Below are 27840 nucleotides of genomic sequence, written 5' to 3'. Positions count from 1 at the left end.
TACTGAACAGTAAATCAAATAAGCAAAAGGTGTACAAAGTTGGAAAGCAAAGGTAAAATTAACATTATTTGTCAACAATAAAACAATTTACCTGCAAAAGCAAGAGCCAGTTGACTTTTGAGAATATATGTACCTCTATATTCATTAGAGCATTATTTATAATAGCCAAGATATGAAAACAGCCCAAGCACCCATCAGTCGTTGAGTGGATTAAAAAAAAGCTGTGCTGTGATATATTTATACAATGTAATACTACTCTGCCTTTAAAAAAAAGGAAATCTTATCTTTTGCGATGGCATGGATGGACCTGGAGAATATTGTGCTAAGTAAAGTAAGTCAGTCAGAGAAAAACAAATACCATATGATCTCACTTATCTGTGGAATCTAATGAACAACATAATTTAGCAAACAAAACAAACAGAAGCAGAGATATATAGAACGGACTGACAGCTGTGAGAGGGGAGCTGGGTTAGAGGGCTAAGTGAAGAAAAGGTGAAGATATTAAGGAAAATGTGTATAAAACACACAGACACAGACAACAGTATGGTGATAGGGAAAGGGGATTGGGGGAGGTAAACAGGGGCAAAGCGGGGATAAATATGGACCAAAAAAGACTTCACTTTGGGCGACTGTCACATAATGCAGTATGCAGATGTTTCACTGAGATGTACACTTAAAGCCTGTAGGTTTTTGTCAACCAATGTCACCCAAGTAAACTCAATTAAAAACGTTAATGATTAAATCATTCCCATTATAATGAAAATAAAACTAAAACTTTAAAAATATTAACTTCTTAAAATCTAGATGTGCTTTTTTCCTTTTTAAAATACTGTATTAGACTTCCGCCAAGATGGAGGCATAGGTGGAAACACTGTGCCTTCTCCCACAACCAAGTTTAAATACATCAAAGGTTTGGAGAACAAAGACACAGCCAAAGAACAGAGAATTGAATTATACGGAAGTCCGACAACAACTAACCGGACAACCAGGACGGTAAGAGGGGAGGAGCCAGCAGCAGAGCGGAGTCTGGCAGGAAAGATCCCCAGACCTAGGCGCGCAGGCAGCCCAGACCCAGTCAGGGTGCGGGGCAGACTGACCACGGTAACACATTTGCGCACACTGAGACGGACCACGCAGGCCCCAGGGGGTGAGGGCTGACGGTGGTGGCACACTCGAGTGCAGTGGGACGAAACGTGTGGGTCCAGTGGCGGTGGCAGCTGCCGCACCTGTGGGGACCGCGGTTGGAGGCGGCAGACAAGACGCCATTGTTCCTCGTTGACCCCTCCCCCACATACAGCGTCACAACCCAGCAACTGAGTTTCCCTGCTCTGGTGAACACCTAGGGCTCTGATCCTGCTACGTAACAGGCACAAACAGTCCAAAAGATGGTGCAAGAAGAACTCAAAGTCCCAGAGCCAATAACTCTAAGCGACCGAGAAATTGCCAGCCTCTCAGAAGCACAATTCAAGACACTATTTATCAGGATGCTCACAGAACTGGTAGATTATAGTCACAAATTAGAGGAATATAGTCACAAATTAGAGGAACATATGAAGGCTAAACTAATTGAAATGAAGGGAGATGCACAGGAAACCAATAGTGATGGAAAGGAAACTGGGACTCAAATCAATGGAATGGACCAGAAGGAAGAACAAAACATCCCACCAGAAAGGAATGAAGAAATGAGAATTCAAAAAAATGAGGAGAGGCTTAGGAACCTCCAGGACATCTTTAAACGTTCCAACATCCGGATTATAGGGGTACCAGAAGGGGGAAAGAAACAGCCACGAGTGGAAAACTTATTTGAACAAATAATAAAGGAGAACTTCCCCAGTCTGGCAAAGGAAATAGACTTCCAGGAAATCCAGGAAGCTCAGAGAGTGCCAAAGAAGTTGGACCCAAGAAGGAACACACCAAGGCACATCATAATTACATTAGCCAAGACTAAAATGAAGGAGAGAATCCTAGAAGCAGCAAGAGATAAGGGGACAGTCACCTACAAAGGAGTACCCATCAGACTGTCAGCGGATTTCTCAAAAGAGACCTTACAGGCAAGAAGGGGCTGGAAAGAAGTATTCCAAGTCATGAAATCCAAAGACCTACAGCCAAGATTGCTCTATCCAGCAAAGCTTTCATTTAGAATGGAAGGACAGATAAAGTGCTTCTCAGATAAGGTCAAGTTCAAGGAGTTCATCATCACTGAACCCCTATTATATGAAATGCTAAAGGGACTTATATAAGAAAAAGAAGATGAACAATATTAATAGTGAAAGGACAGCAAACCCACAGTTATTAACAACCACACCTAAAACAAAAGCCAACCAAGAGGACAGCTAGATCAGGAGTGGAACCATAGAAATGAAGAACACATGGAGGGTTAGCAACAGGGGAGTGGGAGGAGGAGAAGGAGGGAGAAGGTACAGAAAATAGCATAGACAGTAGGTGGAAAACAGATAGGGGGAGGGCGAGAATAGTGGGGGAAATACAGAATCTAAAGAACTTGAGACACGTGGTTATAAACTAAAGGGGGGAGAATGGTGGGGGAGGGAGTGTGCAGGGTGGAAGGGAATGAAGGGGGGAATAGAGCAACTCTAATGGTATAATCAATAAAATATATTAAAAAATAAAATAAAATACTGTACTATATTTTTGCCATTACCACTTGTGTCCTTAAACGCCTCTCGCCCCAGAAATCACCACCCTGTTGTCCATGTCCATGAGTCCTTTTACTTTTTGGCTTGATCCCTCCACCCCACTACCCTCCAGCCCCACTACCTGGAGGTGAGTTTTCCATCCATGGGTCTGTCTCTGTCTTGCTCGTTAGTTCCATTTGATCATTAGATTCCATATGAGGAAAATCATCTAGTATTTCTCTTTCTCTTACTGGCTTATTTCACTTAACATAATGTTCTCCAGGTCCATCCATAATGTTGCAAAGAGTAAAATTTTCCTCTGTTTTTCTTTGAGTAGAATTCCATTGTGTAAATGTGCCATAGTTGTTTATCTACTCATCTTTGATGGACACTTGGGCTGCTTCCATATCTTGATGATGGTAAATAATGCTGCAAAGCACATAGGGGTGCTTAGTTTCTTCTGAATTAGTGACTTGAGTTCCTTTGGATATATTCCCAGAAGTGAGATCTCTGGGTCAAAAGGCAGATCCATTTTTAATTTTTTGATGTATTTCCGTACTGCTTTCCACAGTGACTGCACTAGAAAAGAGTTCCCTTTCTTCCACATCCTCACCAGCACTTACTGTTTTTTGATTTATTTATGACGGCCATTCTGACAAGTGTGAGATGGTATCTCACTGTGGTTTTTATTTGTATTTCTCTGATGATTAGTGACGTTGAACATCTTTTTTTTTATTTTAAAAAAATTATTTATTTATCTTTAGAGGGGAAGGAGAGAGGGAGAGAAACATCAATGTATGGTTGCCTTTTACGCATCCCCTGCTGGGAGTTGGCCTGCAGGGAACTGGCCTGCAACCCAGGAATGTGCCCTGACTGGGAATCGAACCGCGATCCTCTGGTTCGCAGGCCTGTGCTCAATCCACTGAGCTACACCAGCCAGGGCTTGAACATCTCTTGATATGTTTACTGGCCATCTCTATGTCCTCTTTGGAGAACTCTCTATTCAAGTCCATTGCCCATTTTTTAATTAGGTTGTTTTTTGGTGTTGAGTTTTGTAAGTACTTTATAAATTTTGGATATTAACCCCTTATCAGATGTATCAGCAAATATGTTCTCCCATTCTCTGAGCTGTCTTTTTATTTTGTTGATGATTTCCTTTGTTGTGCAAAAACTTTTTACTTTGATGAGGTCCTATTTGTTTATTTTTTCTTTTGTTTCCCTTGCCTGGGGAGAGATATTCACTAAACAATTTCTATGAGCAATATCTGAGATTTTGCTGCTTATGATTTCTTTTAGGGTTTTTATGGTTTCAGCCACAGAAATCAAATGAGAAGGAGAAATAAGAGGCATCCATATTGGAAAAAAAGAAGTAAAACTACCTTTATTTGCAGATGACATGATACTGTGCATACAGAACACCAAAGACTCCATCAAGAAACTACTAGAACTCATAAATCAATTCAGCAAAGTTGCAGGGTACAAAATTAATATTCAGAAATTATTTGCATTTTATATGCCAATAATAAACTAATGGAAAGGGAAATTAAGAAAACAATCCCATTCACAATTGCTTCAAAAATAATAGAATACCTAGGAATACACCTAACCAAAGATGTAAAAGACCTGTACTGAGAAAATTAGAAGACACTGAAGAAAGAAATTGAAGAAGATAGAAAAACTGGAAGCACATACTGTGTTCATGGATAGGACAGATTAACATGATTATTTTAACTTTTATTTAAGAGTTCACATAAACTTGTAACTTTTACTTTTATTATTTTCAAAGAGAGTCAATTGAAAAATAATTATAAAAATAAATTCACTAAATTCACCATATATAGCAAATATTCAGTTTCAACAACTTTCATATAAACAAACAACTATTTACCAAAATAAAACAAAATATTACACTTATAAATGTAATAAAAATATAAAAATATGGAATAAGTTTAACTAGAAAGGTCCCAAAATTATAAGGAAACTTTAAAATCCACACACAGATTTGAACAAATAAAGCTGTGCCATGGGTTGAACTATGCGCTCCTCTCCAACCAAAAAGTATGTGTTGAAGTCCTAACCCCCTGAACCTCAGAATGTGAAGTTATTTAGAAGTAGAGTTATCACAGATATTATAAGTTAAGATGTTGACTAGGGTAACCCCTAAATTAAAATGCCTGGTGTTCTTATAAAAAAAAGAATAATACACGAAGAAACAGAAACACAAGAAGAATGCCATGTGAAGGTAAAGACAGACTGGAGCGATTATGTCACAAGCCAAAACAATTTCTGGGGCTACCAGAAGCTGAAAGGGGCAAGGAAGTGTCCTTCTACAGGTTTCAGAGGGAGCATATCCCTCTGACACCTTGATTTAGTATTTCTAGTCTTCAGAAATGGTAGAATAAATTTGTGTTATTCTAAGCCACCCAGTTCATGGTACTTTTTTATAGCAGCCCTATAAAACTAAGATAAAATGCATATCACATTCTTGGAAAAGAACATTCAGCAGCAGAAATGACAATGATCACAGGATAACCTAATAAATGAAAGTAGTTTCAATAAGAATGTTTGAAAATACAATTCAGTAATAGCTCAAAGGAACTACAGTTTCCTGATGCTAGGGTTTCCACTGTGACAGGATAGGAAAAAGCTAAGAAAAGTCCTGGCAACTGGAATAGGGAAACTGAAACAAGAAAATTAAACAAGGCTAAACAGTTTAAGCAACTTACATCCAGCTGGTAAATCGAACGCCCTTATCTCCCCTAACCAGGGACACTTGAGAGTGAATGCTTTATACCTCCCCTCCCTAGCAAATGAATACTTAAATCACCTTGGTCTGGGAAAATAAAGAACAGAGACCCACTTAATGTCATTTGTGCTAGCTAAATAACAACAAAACCAATGGAAACCATCTATGTTCATCAGAGATATTGGTCTGCAGTTTTGTTTCTTTGTTGTGCCTTTATCTGGTTTGGGGATTAGGATATGCCAGACACAAGACAAAAGTCAAACAAAATAGCAGACCAAAGAAAAATTCCAAACTCCCCATGTGTTCATTTTGAAACAACAACATATTAAAAATGCACCTAGAAAGTTGATAAATATTCTGCTGAAATGCTCTCCTAAGATTCTCCACCACAGGAAAAAAAACAGATAAAAAGCCTTTAGGACAAAGATTCAGCATAGGCTCTCTCTAGAGTATCCCATACCCCCTTCCCAGGCACGAACTTTTTACCTTCTCCAAAACTCTAAGGGGCCCCATGAGACTTGCAGCCAGGGTAGCGGCAGGCAGCGGCAGCGCAACCTAGGCTGACCCTGGGATCCTATCTCCAAGGCCCGCCTTTTTTTTTGACTTTCCAGTGAGCTAAAAGAAGCCTTGCCTTGGCTCACTCCTTTCCTATAACATTTCTATGGAACCAAAGTAGAGCACCAGAGGAGAGGCTCTCTCCTCACTCTCTTGTTACTTTTTCTGTCCTAAGTCCTTCTTTTATTTCATTGTCCCCAGCTTTAATAAATGTAGTGTCAATATCCCCTAGACTCGTGTTGTGAAATCTTTCCTATAAGATATCAAAAACCCACATACTACAAGGCAGCCTGAGGGAAATGGTTAAGAAAAGTTTAATTACTTTTCAATATATATCTTTCAGTACTTAAAAAAAACTTGTACTATACATATGTATTGTATAATTTAAAAGGTAAATACATAAAATCATTTTGAGTAATGTAGTAATTAATAAAAAGGGGAACAAACAACAGGAAGGTAACTATTAGATGAAAGAGTTAGAACATGAAAACGAAAGAGACTACCTAGCATGACTGGATAAGGAGTAAGTATAGTGAGTGGAAGGGAAAACAAAGAGTGAGAAACTGAGCTTAAATATGGTATAATAAAGACATTAATTTATCTCTGATCCCATCTAAAATCACACTAATATGAGATAAGGAAAAAGGTATAAACTAACAAAGACAACACCACTGCTTTACCCTAGAGAGGTTGAAAGATTCCTCTCAAAGCAATATAGCTGAAAGGCGCTAGATTCGGGGACACCAGGCAGAAGAAAGAACAGAAAGAACTGGCTCAGGCACAGAGAGAATAAGTGAGGTCCACACACTGAAAGTAAGACACATAGTCTTGTATTGCTGCTTAGCTTTAAGATGGGAAAATGGAGTTTTCTCCCTCTCCTAGACTGAGGCTAACCTAAGGGGAAAATTCCTGTGAAGAGGTAAACCAGGTAAAGGTAGAGACTTGGTTGCAGACAATAAATGTAAAGAAGGAAGAATACTAAGCTTTTGGCTCACTTCGTTTTGGGGAAAAAGAAGCTCCATGAAGCAAAATATGTTGAGGGAGAAGGTAAGGTTAGGTCATCAAGGTACTACCCAAGGAGAAGTGAAAAAAAATTCCAAGGGCAAGGGCAAGGTCAAAATACCAAATGTGAAAGAGAAGATCCCATGATTTAAGATGGTAGAATAGTAAAATATCTAATCTCCTTTCCTCTCTGTAAACAAGGACAAAGAAAAGTCACTGATTCTTCAATGTTCCCATGGGGTGAATATCCTCAAAATTATATTAAATAAACTAGTGTTAACAAATACAGTAGAGGCAGAGACAGAGGAAGAAGGATTCTAAAATAAGACACCTAGTCATGCTGATGTTGGGTAGAGCAAGCAGCTGACTGTGTCAAAATGTAGGTCACATCTTGAAGGGCAGAATTAATTATCTCATGATTACAACATTGAAATTCAAGAGTATAGGTTGGTTACAGGAAGATTTGATATATCCCAAGATGTCAGAGAAGCCAGGAATGAACAAGGAAACATTCTGACATACTATATTCTTAGGAAAGTCTACTGAGGTTAGAGTGTAAGATTCAATTATGAGAAGACTTGCAACTGCAGTTTCCTTTTTGAATGAGAATAAGTAAAGTCTAAATATACTTCTATACACACAAACATGTAGAATAAGAGGCTTCAATATGAAGCACAGTCATATATAATGAGTTGGCAAACTTTTTCTTAAAGGGTCAAATAGTAAATATTTTAGGCTTTGTAGGCCATATAATTTTAAAAGATTTTATTCATTTCTTTTTAGAGAGAGAGGAAGGGGAGGAGAGAAAAAGAGAGAGAGACACATCAATGTGAGAGAGAGACATCGATCGGTTTTCTCTCATATATACCCAAACTGGGCACTGAACCTGAAACCCAGGCATGTGCCCTGACTGGGAATTGAACCAGTGACCTTTTGCTTTGTGGAATGATGCCCAACCAGCTGAACCCTGGTCAGGGTTGTAAGCCATATAGTTTTTGATGCAACTAGTAAACTTTGCTGTTGTAATGTGAAAAAAGCCGCAGATAAGATGTAAATGATGGAATGGGACTGTGTTCCAATAAAAGTTTATTTGCAAAAACAAGTGGTTGGCTTACATTCCAGTTTGCTAATCCCTACTATAGATCAGAGCACTCATTTTCCTTCACCGAGTATCATTCTTCTTTAAAGCAGGTCAGAAAAGAACTATCCTGACTCAAAAATCAAAAGGTGTTGGAATTCATCTATGAAAAGTATTACTAGGGTCTTGTTAGCCAAAGACACATGCATAACACACACATAACACCACTGTGTGGTGATGGCCAGAGGAAATGGGAATGGGGGCAGGGGAAAGATGGGCAAAAGGAGGGAAAATTGAAATGTTTGTAGTAATGTAAATAATCAAAATAAAGAAAAATTTATAAAACATTATGTTCACAAAAAAAGTATTACAAGGGAAAAGATAACAGAAATACGATATAAAGAAAGCAAGCAAAAATACAAGGCTATGAAAATCCTGTGGATTGAGCACGGGCCTGCGAACCACACGATCGCGGTTCGATTCCCAGTCAGGGCACATGCCTGGGTTGCAGGCCAGTTCCCAGCAGGGGACTCACGAGAGGCAACCATACATTGATATTTCTCTCCTTCCCCTCCCCTCTAAAGATAAATAAATAAAATCTTTTTAAAAAAGAAAATCCTGATTAATTGTATTGCCATGAATTAAAAAACAATGAAATCAGCACCTATAAATCAGAATGTCAAAATAGAAATGTAAATACTTCAAGAAGAAACAATGAGAAGGCAAACAGGGATGAAAAATTAACTAGTAGAAACGGGGGGCGGGCAATGGAAGAGAAAATAAAACCACCTAATACAAAGAACACCAGGAAGTGGTGAGGGAAAAAGAGAGGGAGAAAGAGAGAGAGACTAGTTCAGAATTTTAGTATTGAAAATATGGTGCAGTAACCTCACATTGTAAAACAGAAAGATAATGGATAAAACAGAGATTAGGATGCATCACTGGGCTTATAGGAAGTGGCATAAATATTTCAAGGGCACCTCAGTACTCTTCACCAACCATACCTGAGCACCATACACAAAAATAAACAAAACAAAAATAAACAACTAGTAGCTGACCCCAGGCTGCCCGACCCTGCTCCACTGCTGGCATCGCCCCTCTTACCGGTCCAGTTGAACGGTTCGTTGTTGTCGGACTTCCGAATAGTCCAATTTTCTGTTCTTTGGCAGCGTCTTTGTTTACTAAACCTCTGTTGTATTCAAACTTGGTTGTGGGAGAAGGCACAGTGTTTCCACCTATGCTTCCATCTTGGCAGAAGTCCATACGGCTCCATGTATGATCTTTTTAATGTATTGCTGGATGTGGCTTGCCGATATTTTGTCCAGGATTTTAGCATCTATGTTCATCAGAGATATTGGTCTGCAGTTTTGTTTCTTTGTTGTGCCGTTATGTGGTTTGGGGATTAGGATAAAGCTGGCTTCATAAAAAGAGTTTGGGAGTTTCCTCCTTCTTGGATTTTTGGAATAATCTGAGAAGGATAGGGGTTAGCTCTTCCTTTAGCGTTTTTTAAAGTTCTCCTGTGAAACCGTCCGCTCTAGGGCTTTTGTGTGCCCGGTGATTCTTGATTACTGTTTCAATTTCACCAGCTATTATCGGTCTGTTCAGGCTTTCTGCTTCTGCTTTATTCAGTTTTGAAAGATCATATTTTCCTAGAAATTTGTCCATTTCACCTATGTTTTCAAATTTCTTGGCATATAGTTCTTTGTGGTAGTTTATTACAATCCTTTGTATTTTTGTGGCAACAGCTGTAATCGCTTCTCTTCCATTTCTGATTGTTTTTAATTGGGTTCTCTCTCTTTTTTTCTTGATGAGTCTGCTTAAAGGCTTGTCGATTTTTGTTTATCTTTTCAAAGAACCAACTCCTGTATTTATTGAGCATTCAAATTGTTCTCTTAGTCTTCATGTCATTTAGTTTTGCTCTGAGATTGGTTATTTCCTTCTTCTACTTGTTCTGGGCTGTCTTTGCTGTTGTTCTTCCAGTTCTTGTAGGTGTAGGGTTAGGTTGTTTATATGAAACATTTTTATTTGTTTTAGGCAGGCCTGTATCACTATGAACATCCCTCTCAAGACTGCTTTTGCTGTGTCCCATAAGTTTGGAACTGTTACGAGTTCATTTTCATTTGTTTCCAGAAACTTTCCGGTTTCTTCCTTGATCTCATTCTTGACCCACTCATTGTTTAATACCATGCTATTCGATCTACATGAACTTGAGTATTTTTGAGTTTTTTTTCCTTGAGGTGGGTTTCTAGTTTCAGTCCCTCGTGGTCTAAAAAAATTCTTGATATGATTTCACTTTTTTAAAAATTTGTTGAGGCTTCTTTTGTGTCCTATCTTTGCTCTATCTTTGGTCTTCTTTTGTGTCCCTTCTCATGTGGTCTATCTTTGAAAATATTCCATGTGCATTTGAAAAGAATGTGTATTTTGTTTCTTTGGGATGAAAGGTTCTGTATGTATCAGTTAAGTCCATCTGATCTAGGGCACTGTCCTCTAAGATTTTCCTTATACGTTGGTGTGGTCCTATGCTGGATGCGTATATGTTTATTTTGTGTTCTTGATCGATTCTTCCCTTGAGAATTATGAAGTCCTCTGGGTCTTTTTTGATGGCCCTTGTTTTGATGTCCCTTTTGTCTGATAGGAGTATTGCTACCCTGGATTTTTTTTCCCTGTCCATTTCCTTAAAATATTTTTTTACAACTCTTCATTTTCAGTCTGTGTAGGTCTTTTGTTCTGAGGTGGGTGTCTTATAGGCAGCATATCTGCAGGTCATGATTACTTATCCATGAAGCTACTCTATGGCTTTAGATTGGAGCATTTAATCCATTTACATTTAAGGTTATTATTTCTAGGTACTGATTCATTGCCATTTTGCTTCCTTCACATCTGTGTGCTTCTCTCTCTCTTTCTTTTTTTTCTTTTTCTTAATGCAGAGCCAGTAGCATATCTTACAGTCCTGGTTTGGTGTAGTTGTATTCCTTCAGCCTTCTTTTGCCTGAGAAACTCTTTATTTAGCCTAACATTTTAATGAAGAGCCTTGCTGGGTAGGGTAGTCTTGGTTGCAGGTCTTCTGTATTTGTTACTTGCAATATTTCTTGCCATTCCCTTCTGGACTGTAGTGTTTCCATTGAGAACTCATTGAATCTTCTTTCTTCCCTTTCAAAGCTGATTTTACTTCTGGGAGAAACCAGAAGTCACAGGGCACCAAATCTAGGCTGTAGGGCGTCTGAATCACCTGGGTGCTTTGATGTTTTGCAGTAAATCTCTCCATGAGATGTGATGCACAAGCAGGCATGCTGCCATGATGAAGCCGAGCTGAGGCCTTTTGCCCATATCACCATTTGCCCAAAGCTGAGGCCTTCTAAATCACTGGAATAGTTTCTGCAGAGGAATGTTCAAGCTTAATGCAAAATCTGATGCAGATTCATTGTTCTACTCAATCATTTTGAATGTGACAGCCACATAGTAAACATGCTCACTGAACAGCACACCACCCCAGTGGAGTTGTCACTGTTCATGCATGTGCATTCCAGTCCACTCTCCTCGGCTGCCAGGTTACACTGTCATGGAAACCACTCTCATTATATTAACAATGGTTGAACTTTTCCCAGACAGATCTTGTATGTGTACGCACAAATCACACATATACACACAGGAATATGAGCATATGTGTACAAGACAAATGTAGCAGATGATGTGAGCAAACTGAACAGTACCAGTATCTTTAAGACTTTTCCTGAAGTAAAATGTAGCCATTATTGAAGTACGAGAGCAAAAGCTAACAATATAGTGGTATGATTATGGGTACAAGATATAATGTTAGGGCTTTTACAGTGGAGGAACAAAAGACATTAGAAAGTAAAGAACTATAAATGTTAACAGGTCTGTTTGAACAACTGTAATTCCATGAATATCTGAACACAAAAAGAAAGGATCCTATATAAAAAGGTGGACAGAGACACTGGAGATGTCAAAACCAGAACGATTATTAAATTAAAGCTGGAAATGAGTTATGAAATATTGATTTCTAACATCCAGGTAAAAAGGCTAACTGGTCTTTTAAGTTTCTTGAAAATAACTTCTAAGGAAAGAAGTTAAGAATCTTACCAGAAGTGCTATCTTAGGGTTTTTTTTTTTGTTGTTGTTTTTTAAACTGCAAATTACAGATGCTTTCCAAGCACTCTGGAATCTTTTTTTTTTAGGATTTTTATTTATTTATCTTTAGAGGAAAGGAGAGAAGGAGAGAAATATCAATGTATGGTTGCTTCTGGTGTGTCCCCTGCTGGGAACTGGCCTGAAACCCAGGCATGTGCCCTGACTGGGAATCGAACCGTGATCGTGTGGTTCGCAGGCCCGCGCTCAATTCACTGAGCTACACCAGCCAGGGTATCTTAGGTTTTTAAAAAAATCAAACCAATTGTCACTATCGAAGTCCAGTCTTTAGGAAAATATTTTTAAGAGCACTTGAGAGGAATCAACTATTCATGTACTAATTATTCAAAGGCCCTGGCCTCTTCTCACCTGTCTGGTCCCCTCCCACTAACCTGGACAGTGTCTCCTCAACACGTCTGCCTTCTCCATAGCCCATGGTTGTTCTTCTTGCTCCAACTTAAAAATCACATAAGGTTTGGTGAATGGACAGCCTGTCAAGGGAAAATGACATATGATTTAGGCATCACTACTAGAACAGAGAATTATTCAAGAATTTAGGCTGTCCCAGGGAAACGAGGTTTTCTGAAGGCCAAGAAAAGTGTGGTTTCTGGGGATGCTGCCCCCTCCCAGAGCCATAACCAAACAGGACCTGTGGTCCTGACAGCTGCGGCATGCACATTCACATGAATGATGGCATCTAAAAGCTAAATTCAATTTAACACTTGAAGGTTTCTGCACCTCAGAAACTTGGGAGGAAAAAGCAGCTTTACTCCAAGGATTTGGGTTATACAACAAACTACCCTTACCCACTGTGATTAAGTTGTTATAGTTTTCTAGCATCACATTCCAGTATAGGTTCCTTTGAGCAGAATCCAACTGCTGCCACTCTTCCTGGGTGAAGTCAATAGCCACATCTTTGAATGTCACTGTTCCCTGTAACAACACACTTCTACTCAATTTGAATTCATCCATCTTAGATGATGTGGAAAAAACATACTGAACTGGGTTCTCACGGTATGCACAGGTAAGAGGTGTAAAAATGTACCTGTTTTTAAATTTTTTCTAAAAGGAAAACATTTCATTAGCAAAATCTTGTCAGGTCATGTTCACTCACTGAATTAGCAAGCACGTATCTTTAATAACCACCATGGATTAAGGAGGTCTTGGGCACCAATTTACACTGAGTGTGGAAGATGGGCAAATATAAAACTTTATTCACTGTAATTGGTTTGGGGATTCTCTAGATGTCTGTGATTCATGAGGCAGGAAACAATATGAAGTCAGAATCTGGATGGAACAGAAGCAGGGAGAGAAGAATATGCAAAATTTGTGGTATGGTAGAACATCCAACTGAAATAGAATTGGAGGCCGTGACAACTACCTTGGAGAGCATGCCCAGCACCTTGTCAGGTACAGTGGAACATGAATAAGGTCTGCAGAGAACCTCAACCCAGGGCCAGGAAGGGAAGATGTAAGAATAATAATCTCTCTGCCAAGTTCTATTCTCAGAACCCAGGGCCAAGAGAGGAGGATATGAAATTGCAAGCATCCTGTGTTCAACACTCCCATGGAGAAAGAAAACAGAACAGAACACCTGCTGAGCAAAAACTGGCTGAAATCAAGCTATCAATATCACTGGCTGTCAAATAAAGACAAAGAACCTTTTTGTTAGACCCTATAGGCTGACAGAAACTCAAAACCCAACAGAATCCAACAAGCCTATAAAACCTCTTTTTCTCTCATCTTGGCATTACTCTCTGGTTCTGACATGCAGTTTCTACCCTCTGCAGAGTTGAAATAAATCTTACTTTCATTATTGGTATCCCTGAAATAAATTATTTTGTTTAAGGAGACAAGAAACCAAGTGATTCTGGTCCGGTTCAGTGTCACAACTAAAAGTATACATTGACATATTGTTGAACATGTTGTTCTTTAGATCAAGAGAAACCTAGAATGAAATGAGGAATGTTCACTAGCTTATACTAGATGTCTGAAGCTATGAAAATAGGCTATGATTGCTCAGAGTTCACATACATTGAAAAAAGAGAGCTACAGACAGAATCACACAAATACCACCAAAGAAAAAAAATTCATACAGCTTTTCTCATGCTCTGAACTAAAATTATAAGTAGAACTAAGAGAAAAGATTATTAAGAAAGAGCTTTGAATGAGTTTCAGAAATGAGATGCTGCTGAAAAACTTCTTGAAAGTGATGTAAATTAAATATGAGAAATATTATATATTTTCCCTAATTAAAAACTGAACTGGTAAAAGAAATATAAATATAACCAAAAAATCTTCAACAGCACTAGCACAAAGGAGGCTGTCCATATTTCCTGCCCTTTTAGGAATTTCTATGAGTGATGGGTAAGATAAAAAGAAAGCACCAGGAGCCTTGGCCAGGTGGCTCAGTTATTTGGAGCATTATCCCATGAACCAAAAATTTGCAAGTTCAGTTTATAGTTGGGGCACATGCCTGGGTTGAGGGTTTGATCACCAGTTGGGGCTTGTACAAGAGGCAACCAAACAATGTTTCTCTCTCACATCGATGGTTCTCCTTCTGTCTCCCTTCCATCTCTCTAAAAAATCAATGAACATATCTTCAGGTGAGGATTAAAGAAATATATAAAAAAAGAAATCAGGAGCGAATTCACAATCATTGTTTCTAAGAGTTTATTTCTGGGTCCTAAAAGGATACTATGAACATAAACATTCACTAACAGGGTTTGGAATAGGCTGTGGACTAACAGTAAATCATCTTTTGGAACCCTTTTCTGCTGAAGATGACGGCCTTTGAAATAAACAGGTTTAAGAAACCAAAGTCAATTATGGCTGAATAAGACACCCTTTATTAATTTTCCCCTCTCCCACACCAACAACTTGGCATCTAACCATGGACAAAAGTGCCTTTGTGGGAGCTGTGGGATCCAGCACCATATACCAAGGGACTCAGAAAGAGTTTCGCCCAACCATGTATTGGATGATAGGTATACAGACCTTAGTCCCAGCTCTGGACCCTGCAGGAGGTCATGAACCAACTCTAGTCCCTCTTGGCCATGGTCCAGAAGCTCCTGGAAAAAAACTGTCTCAGACAATCACCCACGAATGACAGGTCTACAGAAGAAAAGTTCTAGTTCACCACGAGAGTAGAAATTGTTTTGACTTATCAGAACTAGTAAGAGGAACAGTTTGACTTGACTCACATCACCTCTCTGTCAGAGTAGCATACATTTGGGACAGGAGAGATCCTCTGGGCCTGTGATCTCATCTCATAGCAACTGAGCATCTGGCATCCTAGCTGTGCAGGATAGTGCCAAATAGGCTGATTTCTTTCTTGTCCCATCCAGAGGGCTGAATTCTGAGCTTAATAATGGGGGAAGAAAAAGTCTTGGAGACGTTCGTTGAGCATTAAAGGGACACAGATCCTACTGACTGTATTGCAGGCTCCAAGAAGCCTGTCCATGAGCTTCTGGAAATGCTTTGCCTATAGATTCCACCAAATGCTCACAGGCACCACAGAGATTTGCAGGCCTCACCCACACACACCCGGACCATGTAACTGACTACCTGTTCATGCTCCTGATGGTGGTGGAGCGAACTTTGGCAGATGACTAGTGAGCATGTGCAGAGAGCCAGCCTGAATCTACAGGCAAGGGAGAGATCACAGACATGAGCTTTAGCACTGCCTTTGGGAAAACAAAAGAGAGGTTCTCAGCAAGCACTCTGCGTAGTGTGTTGCAGGGTCAAGAGAAGGCATACAAGCTTAAGAACTCTGCCATGAGAGAGCAAGAAGAGTGGAGTGGGTAAAGCCATAAATGTCCTGAGAAAACCTCAGAATCCCTAGCAGAGCTGATGAAAGTCATTTCTTTCCTGAAAGTAGTTAGTAAAAACTGCAGAATGAGACTGTTACTTCAATGCAAAACTTTAAGGGACCTATAAAACAGCCAGAACACAATGAATAAGATGGCAGGAGTAAGTCCTTACCCATCAATAATGACTCAAAATGTAAAATGATTAGACTTTCTAATCAAAAGAGATAAAGTGGATCAATGGATAAAAAAGAAGATCCAACTATATGCTGTCTACAAGAGACTCACTTTAACTTAGAGTATACACACAGGCACAAACTAAAAGGATGGTAAAAGATATTCCACATGAGAGGAAAATAAATAAGAGCAGTGGTAGTTACACCTATATTGGATAATATGGACTAAGACAAAAGACATTAACAAGAAATTTTTAAAAAGTCATTAGAAGATGATAAAGTGGCCCTGAACAGTGTGGCTCAGGTGGTTGGGTCACCCTCCTGCAAAGTAAAAGGCTGCCAGTTTGATTTCTGTGCAGGGCACGTTCCTGGGTTGCAGATTCAGCCCCCGGTCAGAGTGTGTATGAGCGGCAACTGATACATGTTTCTCTCTCACATCGATATTTCTCTCCCTCTCTTTCACCCTTCCTGCCCCTCTCTCAAAAATAAATAAATAAAATATTTTAAAAAAGAAAATAATAGTGGTCAATTCACTAAGAAAATACAACAATAATAAATATATATGCACCCAGTACTGGAGCATCTAAATAATAGGCAAATACCAATAGATCTGAAGGGAGAAATAGGCAACAGTACAATAATAGGAGACTTTAACCCTACTTTTAACCATGAATAGATCATACATGAACACAATGAATTTGAACTATACTTTAGCCTACATGCACCTAACAGATATCTAAAGAATATATTAACTAAAATAATCAGAATACATATTCTTCCAAGTATATACACAATATCATACAGGATAGAACATTTGCAGTATCACAAACTAGTCTTAGCAAATTGAGGAAGACTGACATCATACCAAGTATCTTTTCTTACCATAGTGCAATGAAACTGGAAATCAGTTACACAAGAACAGGTAGAAATTTCACAAATAGGTAAAAATTAAACAACACAGTCCAGTAACCAATGAGTCAAAGAACACATCAAAGGGGAAATAAAAATATATCTTGAAACAAATGAATATGGAAACACAGAATACAAAAGCTTAGAAGATGCCGCAAAAAGTACTAAGAGGGAAGTTAATAGCAACAAATGCCTACATGAAGAAAAAAGATCTCAAATAACACGTTGCACTTCAAGAAACTAGAAAAAAAGAACTAAGTTCAAAATTAGCAGAAGAAAGGGAATAACAAAGATCTGAACAGAAATCAATAAAATACAAATAAAAAACATTAGAAATAATCAACAAAATTCAGGGCTGATTTTTTGAAAGATAAACAATATTGACAAAACTCTGACTAGACTAAGAAACATAAAAAAGTCAAAGGAACAAAATCAGAAATGAAAAAGACATTAAAATTGATACCACAGAAATGCAAACAATGATGAGACTATTGTAAATGAATATATGACAATAAATTAAATAACTTCAAGAAAATGAATAAATTTGTATAAACATGCAACCTACCACCCTGTGTGGTGTAGCTCAGTAGATGAGTGCAGGCCTGTGGACCAAAGGGTCGCAGGTTCGATTCCCAGTCAGGGCACATGCCTGGGTTGCAGGCCAGGTTCCCCGTGGGGGGCATGTGCGAGGCAACCACCCATTGATATTTCTCTCCCTCTTTCTCCCTCCCTTCCCCTCTGTCTAAAAATAAATAAAAAATAAAATATTAAAAAAACATGAAACCTACCAAGACCAAGTCATGAAGAAAGAGAAAATTTGAACAGACTAATAACAAGTAAGGAGACTGAATCACTAATCAAAAACCTTCCAACAGAGAAAAACTCAGGACCAGGTGGTTTCCCTGGTGAATTTCACTGAATATATAAAGGAAAAAAAAAGGATGCCAATTCTATTCAAACTCTTCCAAAAATTAAAGTGGAAGGAACATTCTCAGGCTCCTTTTGAGGTCAGTTTTACCCTGATACAAAAAAACAAATAAGGACACTATAGAAGAGCAAACTACAAACCAATACCCATAAAAATATAGATGCAAATTCTCAACAAAACATTAGTAAATCAAATCAACAGCACATTAAAAAAATTGTAAGCCCTGGCTGGTGTAGCTCAGTGGATTGAGCACGGGCCTGCGAACCAAAGGATCGCGGTTCAATTCCCAGTCAGGGCACATGCCTGGGTTGCAGGCCAGTTCCCGGCGGGGGATACAAGATACATTGTGTGTCCTCAGCAGAAGCAACCATACATTGATATTTCTCTCCCTCTCTCTTTCCCTTCCCCTCTAAAGATAAATAAATAAAATATTTAAAAAAATTGTAAAACATGATCAAGTGGGATTGATTCCTGGGATGCAAGGATGGTTCAATATATACACATCAATAAATGTGAAACGTCACATTATCAGAATGAAGGATAAAAATCACATGGCCATCTCAACATATGTGGAAAAAGTATGCAAAAAGCATCATTTTATCATAAAAATTCTCAACAAGTTCAGTGTAGAAGTAACATAACTTTACATAATAAATGATATACATGACAAGCCACAACTAAAATTGTACTCAATGTGAAAAGACTGAAAGCTTTTCTTCTAAGAACAGGAACAAGACAATACAGTACTGGGCAACTTAAACAGAGCAATCAGGCAGAAAGAAGAAATAAAAGGCATCCAAATCAGAAAAGAACAAGTAAAATTATCTGTGTTTTCAGGTGATACACACACACACACACACACACACACACTCCTAAAGGCTCTATCAAACTGTGAGAATGAATCAATGAATTCAACAGAATTGCAAAATAAAAAATCAACATACAGCAATCAACTGAATATATACATTAACAATAAAATATCTATAAAAGAAATAAAGAAAACAATCCTATTCCCCAAAGCAGAAAAAACAGTAAAGTATTTAAAAATAATTTTAACCAAGAAAGTAAAGATAGGTAGAACAAAAACTGCAAGACTTTTTGATTAAAAAAAGGGCACAAATGGAAAGATACCTCATTGACATAGATCACAAGAATATTGTTAAAATGTCCACACCTTCCAAATCTGTAGGTCGCATTGCATCTATAAATTCAATGAAATCCTTATTAAAATTCCAATAGATTTTTTCACAGAAATCATCCAAAAATCCCAAAATTTGTATGGAACCACAAAAGACCCTGACTACTCAAAGCAATCCTGAGAAAGAATAACAAAGATAGAAGCATCACCTTTCCTGATTTCAAACTTTAGTACAAAGCTACAGTAATCAAAACAATATGATACTGGCATAAGAACAGAATCGAGAGACTAGAAATAGACTCATGCATTTGGTCAACTAATACTTGATAGAAAACAGAGAATACTCAATAGGAAAAGGATAGGCTCTTTAATAAATTATGCTGGGAAAACTTGAAAAATCACATGTTGAAAAATGAAATTAGACCCCTATCATACAACACTCATTAGAATTAACTCAAAACAGGTTAAAGATTTGAACATTAGACCTGAAACCATAAAACCCCTAGAAAACATAGGAAAAAAACTCCTTGATATTGGTCTTCTTAATGACATTTTGGATATGATACCAAAAAAGCATAAGCAATAAAAGCAAAAATAAGAAATAGTGCCACAGCACACTAAAAAAACTTATACATAGCAAAAGAAATAACAAATAAAAAGGCAATTGATAGAATTAAAGAAATTATTTGTAAAATCTGTATGTGATAAGGGATTAGTGTCCTAAATATATAAAGAACTCATACAACTCAGTAGCAAAAAAAAATCTAATTAAAAAATGGGCAGAAGACCTGAAAAGGCATTTTTCCAAAGACATACAAATAACCAACAGGTACATAAAAAGACCTTTGACATCACTATCATCAGAGAAAATTGATGATCATCTCAAAACCACAATGAGATCTCACATCTGTTAAAATTACTATCATTGAAAAAACAATGGATCAGTGTTCATGAGGATGTGGAGAAAAGGGTATTTTCTGCATTATTGATGGGAATGTAAACCGGTACAGCCACTACACAAAACAGTATGAAGGTTCTTCAAAAAAATAAAGTAGAAGTACCATATGACCCACCAATCCATCTTCTGGATATATAGCCAAAGGAAATGATACCAGGATGTCAAAGAAACATCTATACTGCCATGTTTATTGCAATATTATTCAGAATAACCAAGATCTGGAAACAACTTCGTGTCTGTCTACAGATATGACATACAATTGAATATTACTCAGCCATGAGAAAAAAGGAAGTGTTGCTCTTTGGGACAACATGGGTTGACCTTGAGTGCATTAAGCTAAGTGAAATAAGTCAGAGAAAGACAAATATTGTGTCTTACTTATATGTATAATCAAAAAAGTCACACTCATAGAAACAGACTAGAATGATGATTGCTGGGGCTGCGGTTGGAAAAATGGGGAGATTTTGGTTACTGAGTTGGTCACAAAATTCTGGTTACGAATGAATAACTGATGTCAGAAATGATGGCATGAGAGATCCCTATTGGTCTCTCCCCCTGAAATTCTGACAAGTTGAAGAACTATAACTCAATAAAAGATTCCCTGCTCAACATACAGGCATGCCTGAGATATCCAAACATTGAAGCATCTAAAGTTGGGCAAGCATCAACAAACAGAAAAGATGAAATAGGCGGAGGGCTCAGACTGGCCACAGACTCAGCCATGCACCTGGGAGCTCACAGCAAGCTCAGCCAAGAAAGGAGAGTAAGCTGGCTATGACTGATGCTTCCTCCAGCTGGGAGAAGCAGAGATACTTGGTGGGCACTCCTGCAGGAGTGAGCAGTGCAAAGTATGGGTGAGACAAGAGACCTAGGCAAGGACACAGCATAGGGGCTCTGTGGCAGCTATCAGGCAGTTGGCATTCCAGACAAAGAAAGAAAACTACAGAGTACTACCACCATGTAAACTCCCAAGATGTGCATCTAGTCACCCTTGACGAAGGTGACGTGGATCCAGTCACCTTCAGTTCACAGGCCAGTGTTCAATCCACTAAGCCACACAAGCTACAGTAGTCTTAATCTCTTTACGACCTTATTAATACTTGTTCACAGGCTGTTGATAGTGAGATTCGGTGGAAAGTTATTTTTGTGGGTGCAGGTTTGCTTCCTGCGTTTTGTGGTTTTATTCTGATAGCACTTGCACAACAGCACACAAAACATGGTGGGCAGAGTGACCCTCAGTCAACCAGCTAGAGGGAACAACCAACCAAGGAAGGACCCAACAATAATCAAAACCCCATTACATCCAGGGAACCAACATAAACCACATAAAAGGCATCCCAAGAGCATCAACTTCAGGAGATCAAAGAGACTGCACCACTGAATCTCACAGGTTTCCTACCATAGAAGCTCACACCACAAAGCCAGGAAGTAACAACAGGTCAATTTAGAAGCAAAAGCAAACAAAAAGTGTCTCACTAATAATAGAAAGACAAGAAACAACCCCCAATCAAAAGAAAAGGAGAAATTCTGAGAAAGAGTGCTAAAAGAAATAGAGGTAAGTAAACTATCAGGTATTGAGTTCAAAGCAATGATTATAAGGAAGTTCAGTGAGCTCACTGCAAATTAACAAAAACTACAGAGAAACTACTAGGAACGTACTGCAAACTATATCACCAAGAAAAAGGACATAGAAAGTATCAACAAGATCCAAGAGGAAATGAAAACCACAATTTCTGAATTGAAGCACACAGGAGAAGGAATCAAAAGTAAGCTATAGGAAGCAGAGAAACGAATCAGTGGGCTGGAGGACAAGGTAGAAAAAACTCCCAGAAAAAGCAAGAAAAGAAAAAAAGACTCGCCCTGGCTGGTGTAGCTCAGTGGATTGAGCGCGGGCCTGCAAACCAGATGATCGCGGTTTGATTCCCAGTCAGGGCACATGCCTGGGTTGCAGGCTGGTTCCTTGCAGGCTAACTACCAGCAGGGGACACACGAAAGGCAACCATACATTGATGTTTCTCTCCCTCTCTCCTTCCCTTCCCCTCTAAAGATAAATAAATAAAATCTTTAAAGAAAAAAAGACTCAAAAAGAATGAATTGGTTTAGGGAACTGCAGGACAACATGAAACATAATATTATCTGTTCATATATATATATATATATATATATATATATATATATATATATGCTTATAATATTACCAGGGATACCATAAGCAGAAGAAGAGGAGCAAAGGACAGAAACCTGTTTGAAAAAGTAATGATGGAAAACTTACCTGATTTGTTGAAAGAAAAAGTCACACAAATCCTGAAAGCACAAAGGGTCCCAGTAATAAGAACACAAAAAGACCCACTCCAAGACACATTGTAATTAAAATGGTAAAATTTAAAGACAAAGAGACAATCTTAAAGGCAGCAAGAGAGAAACAGGAAGTAACATACAAGGGAGCCCTGATAAGGCTAGCAGCTTGAGTTCTCAATGGAAACACTACAAGCCAGAAGGTAACGACAAAAATATTCCAAGTATTGAAAAGCAAAGGCCTGCAATCAAAAGAACTCTACTTAACAAAGCTCTCAGTTAAAATGGAAGGCGAAACACAGAGTTTCCCAGACAAAAGAAGGTTGAAACAATATACCTCCACCAAACCAGCACTTCAACTTATACTAAAGGGACTGCTTTGATAAGAGGAAGAAAAAAGAGTAAGAGAGGAACACGGTACAAAAGGAAAAAATGATGATGAATAAGTACTTATCAATAATAACCTCAGTGTAAATGGATTACATGTTCCAATCACAGGACATAGGGTAGCTGAAAGGATAAGAAAACATGACTCACACATATGTTGCCTAAAAGAGACCCACCCCAGAAAAAAAGACATACACAGACTGAAAATGAAAACTTGGAAAAAATATTCCAAGCACACAGACAAGAAAAGAAAGCTGGGGTAGCAATGTTTACATCAGACAAAATGGACTTCAAAACAAAGGCCATAAAAAGAAACCCAGAAAAACAATTCATAATATTCAAGGGAAGAATTCATCAAAACACACAAATATCGTAAACATATATGCACCCAACACAGGAGCACCAAAATATATAAGGAAAATCTTGGAGAACTCCAACAAAGACATAGACGGCAACATACTTACAGCAGGACATTTTAATATCCCACTTTCAATAATGGATACATCTTCCAAAGAAATTATCAACAAAGATATTGTGGATATGAATGACTCATTAGATCAAATGGACTTAACTCATAAATACAGAATGTTTCACCCCAAGGATGCAAAATACACATTCTTTTTGAATGCACATGGAATATTTTCAAATTAGACCACATGATAGGACACAAGAAACCTCAACAAATTCAAGAAAACTGAAATCATATCAAGCATTTTCTCAGACCACAAGGGCTTGAAACTAGAAACTAACCTTAAAGAAAAAATTCAAAAATATCCCAACTCTTGGAAATTGAATAGCATGCTATAAAAAGTGAATGGGTTAATAATGAGATCAAGAAGTTTCTGGAAACAAATGAAAATGAGCATACAACAGCCCAGAATCTATGGGACACAAGAGAGAGAAGAAGTCCTGCGAGAGAAGTTAATAGCATTATAAGCTTACCTCAAGAAGCAAAAATAACTTGAAATAAGTAATCAAACTCTATACCTTAAATAATAGAAAAAAACAACAAGACAAACCTGGAGTAAGCAGAAGCAAGGAAATAATAAAGATCACAGTGAAAATAAATGATGTACAGACTGAGAAAAAACAAGACAAAATATCAAAGAAACCAAGAGTTGGTTGTTTGAAATGATAAACAAGATTGATGAATTTTAATAGCCAGACTCATCCAGAAAGAAAGAGAGGACACAAATAAATGATATCTGAAATGAAAAAGGTAAAGTGACAATTTAAGTAAATACAAAGGACTGTAAGAAAACAACTATATGCCAACAAATTGGACAACTGAGGCAAAAGGGGAAAACCCCTAGAAACATAAAATTTTCCAAAACTCACTCAGGAAGAATCAAAAGAATAACTTAGATCCAAAAGAACAACAAATCCAAATTGGAAAGGGGGAAGTAAAATTATCAATAGTCACAGATAATATGATATTATACATGGAAAACCCTAAAGACTCCACAAAAAAATTACTAGATTTAATAAATTTGGCAAAGTAGCATGAAACAAATTTGATATCTACAAATTAGTGTCATTTTCATACACTATAGTGAACTTTCAGGAAGCAACTAAGAAAGCAATTCCATTTACCATTGCAATAAAACAAACTGTACCTAGCAATAAACTTAACCAAGGAAGTAAAGGACCTATACTGGGAAAACTATAGGACATTGAAAAATAAATAGAAAAAGATACAAACAAGTGAACGCATATATCATATTCATGGATTGAAGAATTAACATCACTAAAATGTTGATACTACCCAAAGCAATCTACAGATTCAAGGCAAGTTTTATTAAGATACAAATGGCATACTTCAAAGATCTATAGCAAATATTCCAAAAAATTATATGGAACCAAAAAAGGCCCCAAGGAGCCTCAGCAATCTTCAGATAAAAGAACAAAGTTGGAGAGGTCATAATAGCAGATATAAAACTACAAGTATACTACAAAGCCACTGTAATCAAAACAGCCTAGTACTGGCAAAAGAACAAGTATATAGATCAACGGAACAGAAGAAAGAGTCCAGAAATTAACCCATGCCTTTATGGTTGATTAATATTTGACAAAGGAGTCAAGAGTATATGATATAGTAAAACAGTCTCTTCAATACGGTGTTTGGAAAATTGGACTGATACATGCAAAAATAAATGAAACTAGACGACCAACTTATACCATACAAAAAACCCCCCTCAAAGTGGATAAAAAAGTTAAATGTAATTCATGAAACCATAAAAATCCTAGAAGAAAACACAGGCACTAAAATCACAGACATCTCATGTAGTAATCCTTTTGCAAATATATCTCTTAGGGCAAGGGAAACAAAGAAAAAAGTAAACAAATAGAACTACATCAAACTAAAAAGCTTCTGCACACTGAAAGAAACCATCAACAAAATGAAAAAGGAACCACTATATGGAGAACATACTCACCAATGATATATCTAATAGGGGGTTAACTTCAAGATATATAAAGAACTTACATAACTCTATACAAAGAAGATCAACAATTCAATTAAAAGATGGGCATAGGACTTGAACAGTCAATTCTCCAAGTAGGACTTAAAAAAGGCCATTAGACATTTGAAAAATGCTCAATCCCACTAATCCTAAGAGAGATGCAAATTAAAACTACAAAGAGGTGTCACCTCACACTTACCAGAATGACTCCTATCAATTAATCAACAAACAAAAGTACTGATGAGGATGTGGAGAATAGGAACCCTAGCACATTGCTGGTGGGAATGATTGGTGAAACTACTGCGGAAAGCTGTATGGAGTTTCCTCAAAAACCTACAAATGGAACTGCCACTTCATCCAGCAATCCCACCTTTGGTTATATTTCTTAAGAATCTCGAAACACTGATTAGAAACAAGCCCTGGCTGGTGTGGCTCAGTGGATTGAGTGTCGACCTGTGAATCAAAGGGTTGCCAGGTCAATTTCCAGTCAGGGCACATGCCTGGGTTGCAGGCTAGGTCCCCGGTGAGGAACGCGTGAAAGGCAAGCACATATTGATGTTTCTCTCCCTCTCTTTCTCCCTCCCTTCACCTCTGACTAAAAGTAAATAAATAATAAAATCTTTAAAAAAAATAAAATAAAATAAAATTGAAGGAGAAATAAGATATTCCTAGACAAGAAAAAACTAAAGGAGGTTGCTACAGCCAAAACAGTATTACAAGAAATGTAAAAGGGCCTGCTTGGAGGTGAAGGAGGAAGAAGGAAAGGAGGAGGAAGAGGAGAAGGGGCAGGAGGGTCAGAAAAACAGAATAATAAAGTTAAAAGAATAATATGGCAATAAACATATACCAATCAATTAAAGCTATTGAAATGTAAATGGCTCAAATACTCCAATCAAAAGACACAGAGTAGCTGAATGGATAAGAAAGCAAGACCCAAATATTGGGTTGGCCAAAAAGTTTGTTGGTTTTTTTCCATAAAATGATTCTAGTAGGGCTTAGTTGTCTTTAACTTCATTCAAAATAATTTTGTTAGATTGTATTATAACAGCTGTTACATCAGTGTGCATTTAAAAAATACATCAAAATTGGCATATATTTGTGTAGCCATTTTAATATGAAAGAAAATATGTAACACTTGGGGCATATTATGCTTTATTATTGCAAGAAAGGTAAGAATACAACTGAAATGCAAAAAAAAAAAAGATTTGCTGAATGTATGGAGAAGGTGCTGTGACTGACTGAACAAATCAAAAGTGGTTAACAAAGTTTCATCCTGGAGATTTCTTACAAGACAATGCTCCACGGTCAGATAGACCAGTTGAAGCTGATAGCAATCAAATTGGGACATTAATAGAGAACAACCAATGTTATACCATGCAGGAGATAACTGACATACTCAAAATATCCAAATCAATGAAGTTATTTCTGAAACTTAAAAATGTGTCATTTATTTGACAGAAAAAAATAAAGGAACTCTTTGGCTAACCCAATATATGTTGTCTACTAGAGACCCACCTCAGAAAATTATTTTGGATATAAAGGGAGAGATTGACAGTAATACAGTCATAATAAGGGATTTTAGCACCCCATTAATATCAATGGATAAATATTCAAAACAGAAATCAACAAGGAAATGGTGGCCTAAAATGATGCACTAGATTGGATGGAATTGATATCTTCAGAGCATTTCATCCCACAGCAGCAGAATATACATTCTTTTCAAGTGTACATGGAACATTTTCTAGGAGACCACATATTTGGACACAAAACAAGTCTCAGTAAATTTAATTATATTGAAATCATATAAAGTGTCTTCTATGGCCATAATGGTATGAAACTAGAAATCAATCACAAGAAAAAAACTGAAAAACACACAAAAGACATGGAGGCTAAATAACATGTCACTAAATAACAACTCGCTTAACAATGACATCCAGGAAGAAATCAAAGGATACCTTGAAACAAATAAAAATGAGAACACAACACCCCCAAATCTATGGCACACAGTGAAAGCAGTCTAAGAGGTAAATTCATAGCACTATAGGCCTATCTGAAGACATAAGAAGAAGCTCAGATAAACCATCTAACTTTACACTTAAAAAACTAGAAAAATAACAACAAACAAAGCCCAGATGAATAGAAAAAATAATAGAAATCAGAGCAGAATTTAAAAAATAGAGTATAAAATAACAATGCAAATCAATGATATCAACAAGATTGAAAAACCTCTAACCAGACTCATCAAGAGAAAACAGGAGGGGACCAAAATTTTTAAAAAATCAGAAATGAATGAGGAGCAGTAACAACTTACACCAAAGAAATACAAAGAATTGTAAGAAAATATTCTGAACAACTACATGCCAACATATTTGACAATCTGGAAGAAATGGATAAATTCCGAGACATACAATATTCCAAAACTGAATCAGGAATAATCAGAGAATCTCAACAGACAGATGACAACTAGAGAAATTGAAACAGTAATTTAAAACTTTCGGGAAACAAAAGCCCTGACAGGATAGCTTCATAGGTGAATTTTACCAAACATTCAAAGAACTAACACCTACGTATCTGAAACTATTTCAAAAAATTAAAGAAGAGGGAAGACTCCCAAGCTT

At 37.5% G+C, this 27840-nt stretch overlaps 1 protein-coding gene across 8 annotated transcripts in view; it reads right to left on the bottom strand.

The window, feature by feature from the left end:
* Positions 1-27840, bottom strand: part of ZNF569 (zinc finger protein 569) — a 55735-nt gene that overhangs the window by 5076 nt on the left and 22819 nt on the right. For 3 of the 8 annotated variants that reach the window (XM_037030827.1, XM_037030829.1, XM_037030830.1), the window contains exons 3-4: positions 12967-13093; positions 12553-12651 (exon numbers count right to left, since the gene is read on the bottom strand). In XM_037030827.1, the coding sequence (XP_036886722.1) occupies positions 12553-12651; positions 12967-13093 (226 nt within the window). Of the gene's footprint in view, positions 1-12552; positions 12652-12966; positions 13110-15157; positions 15243-27840 lie in introns of all 8 variants that reach the window. The other 5 variants (XM_037030832.1, XM_037030831.1, XM_037030835.1 and 2 more) reach the window with 5 other exon arrangements.

This window comes from Sturnira hondurensis, unplaced genomic scaffold, assembly GCF_014824575.4.
Source record: "Sturnira hondurensis isolate 20B ecotype Veracruz unplaced genomic scaffold, ASM1482457v3 Scaffold0020884, whole genome shotgun sequence".
NCBI classification, from domain to species: Eukaryota; Metazoa; Chordata; class Mammalia; order Chiroptera; family Phyllostomidae; genus Sturnira; species Sturnira hondurensis.
This window is presented reverse-complemented; position numbering and strand designations above follow the sequence as displayed.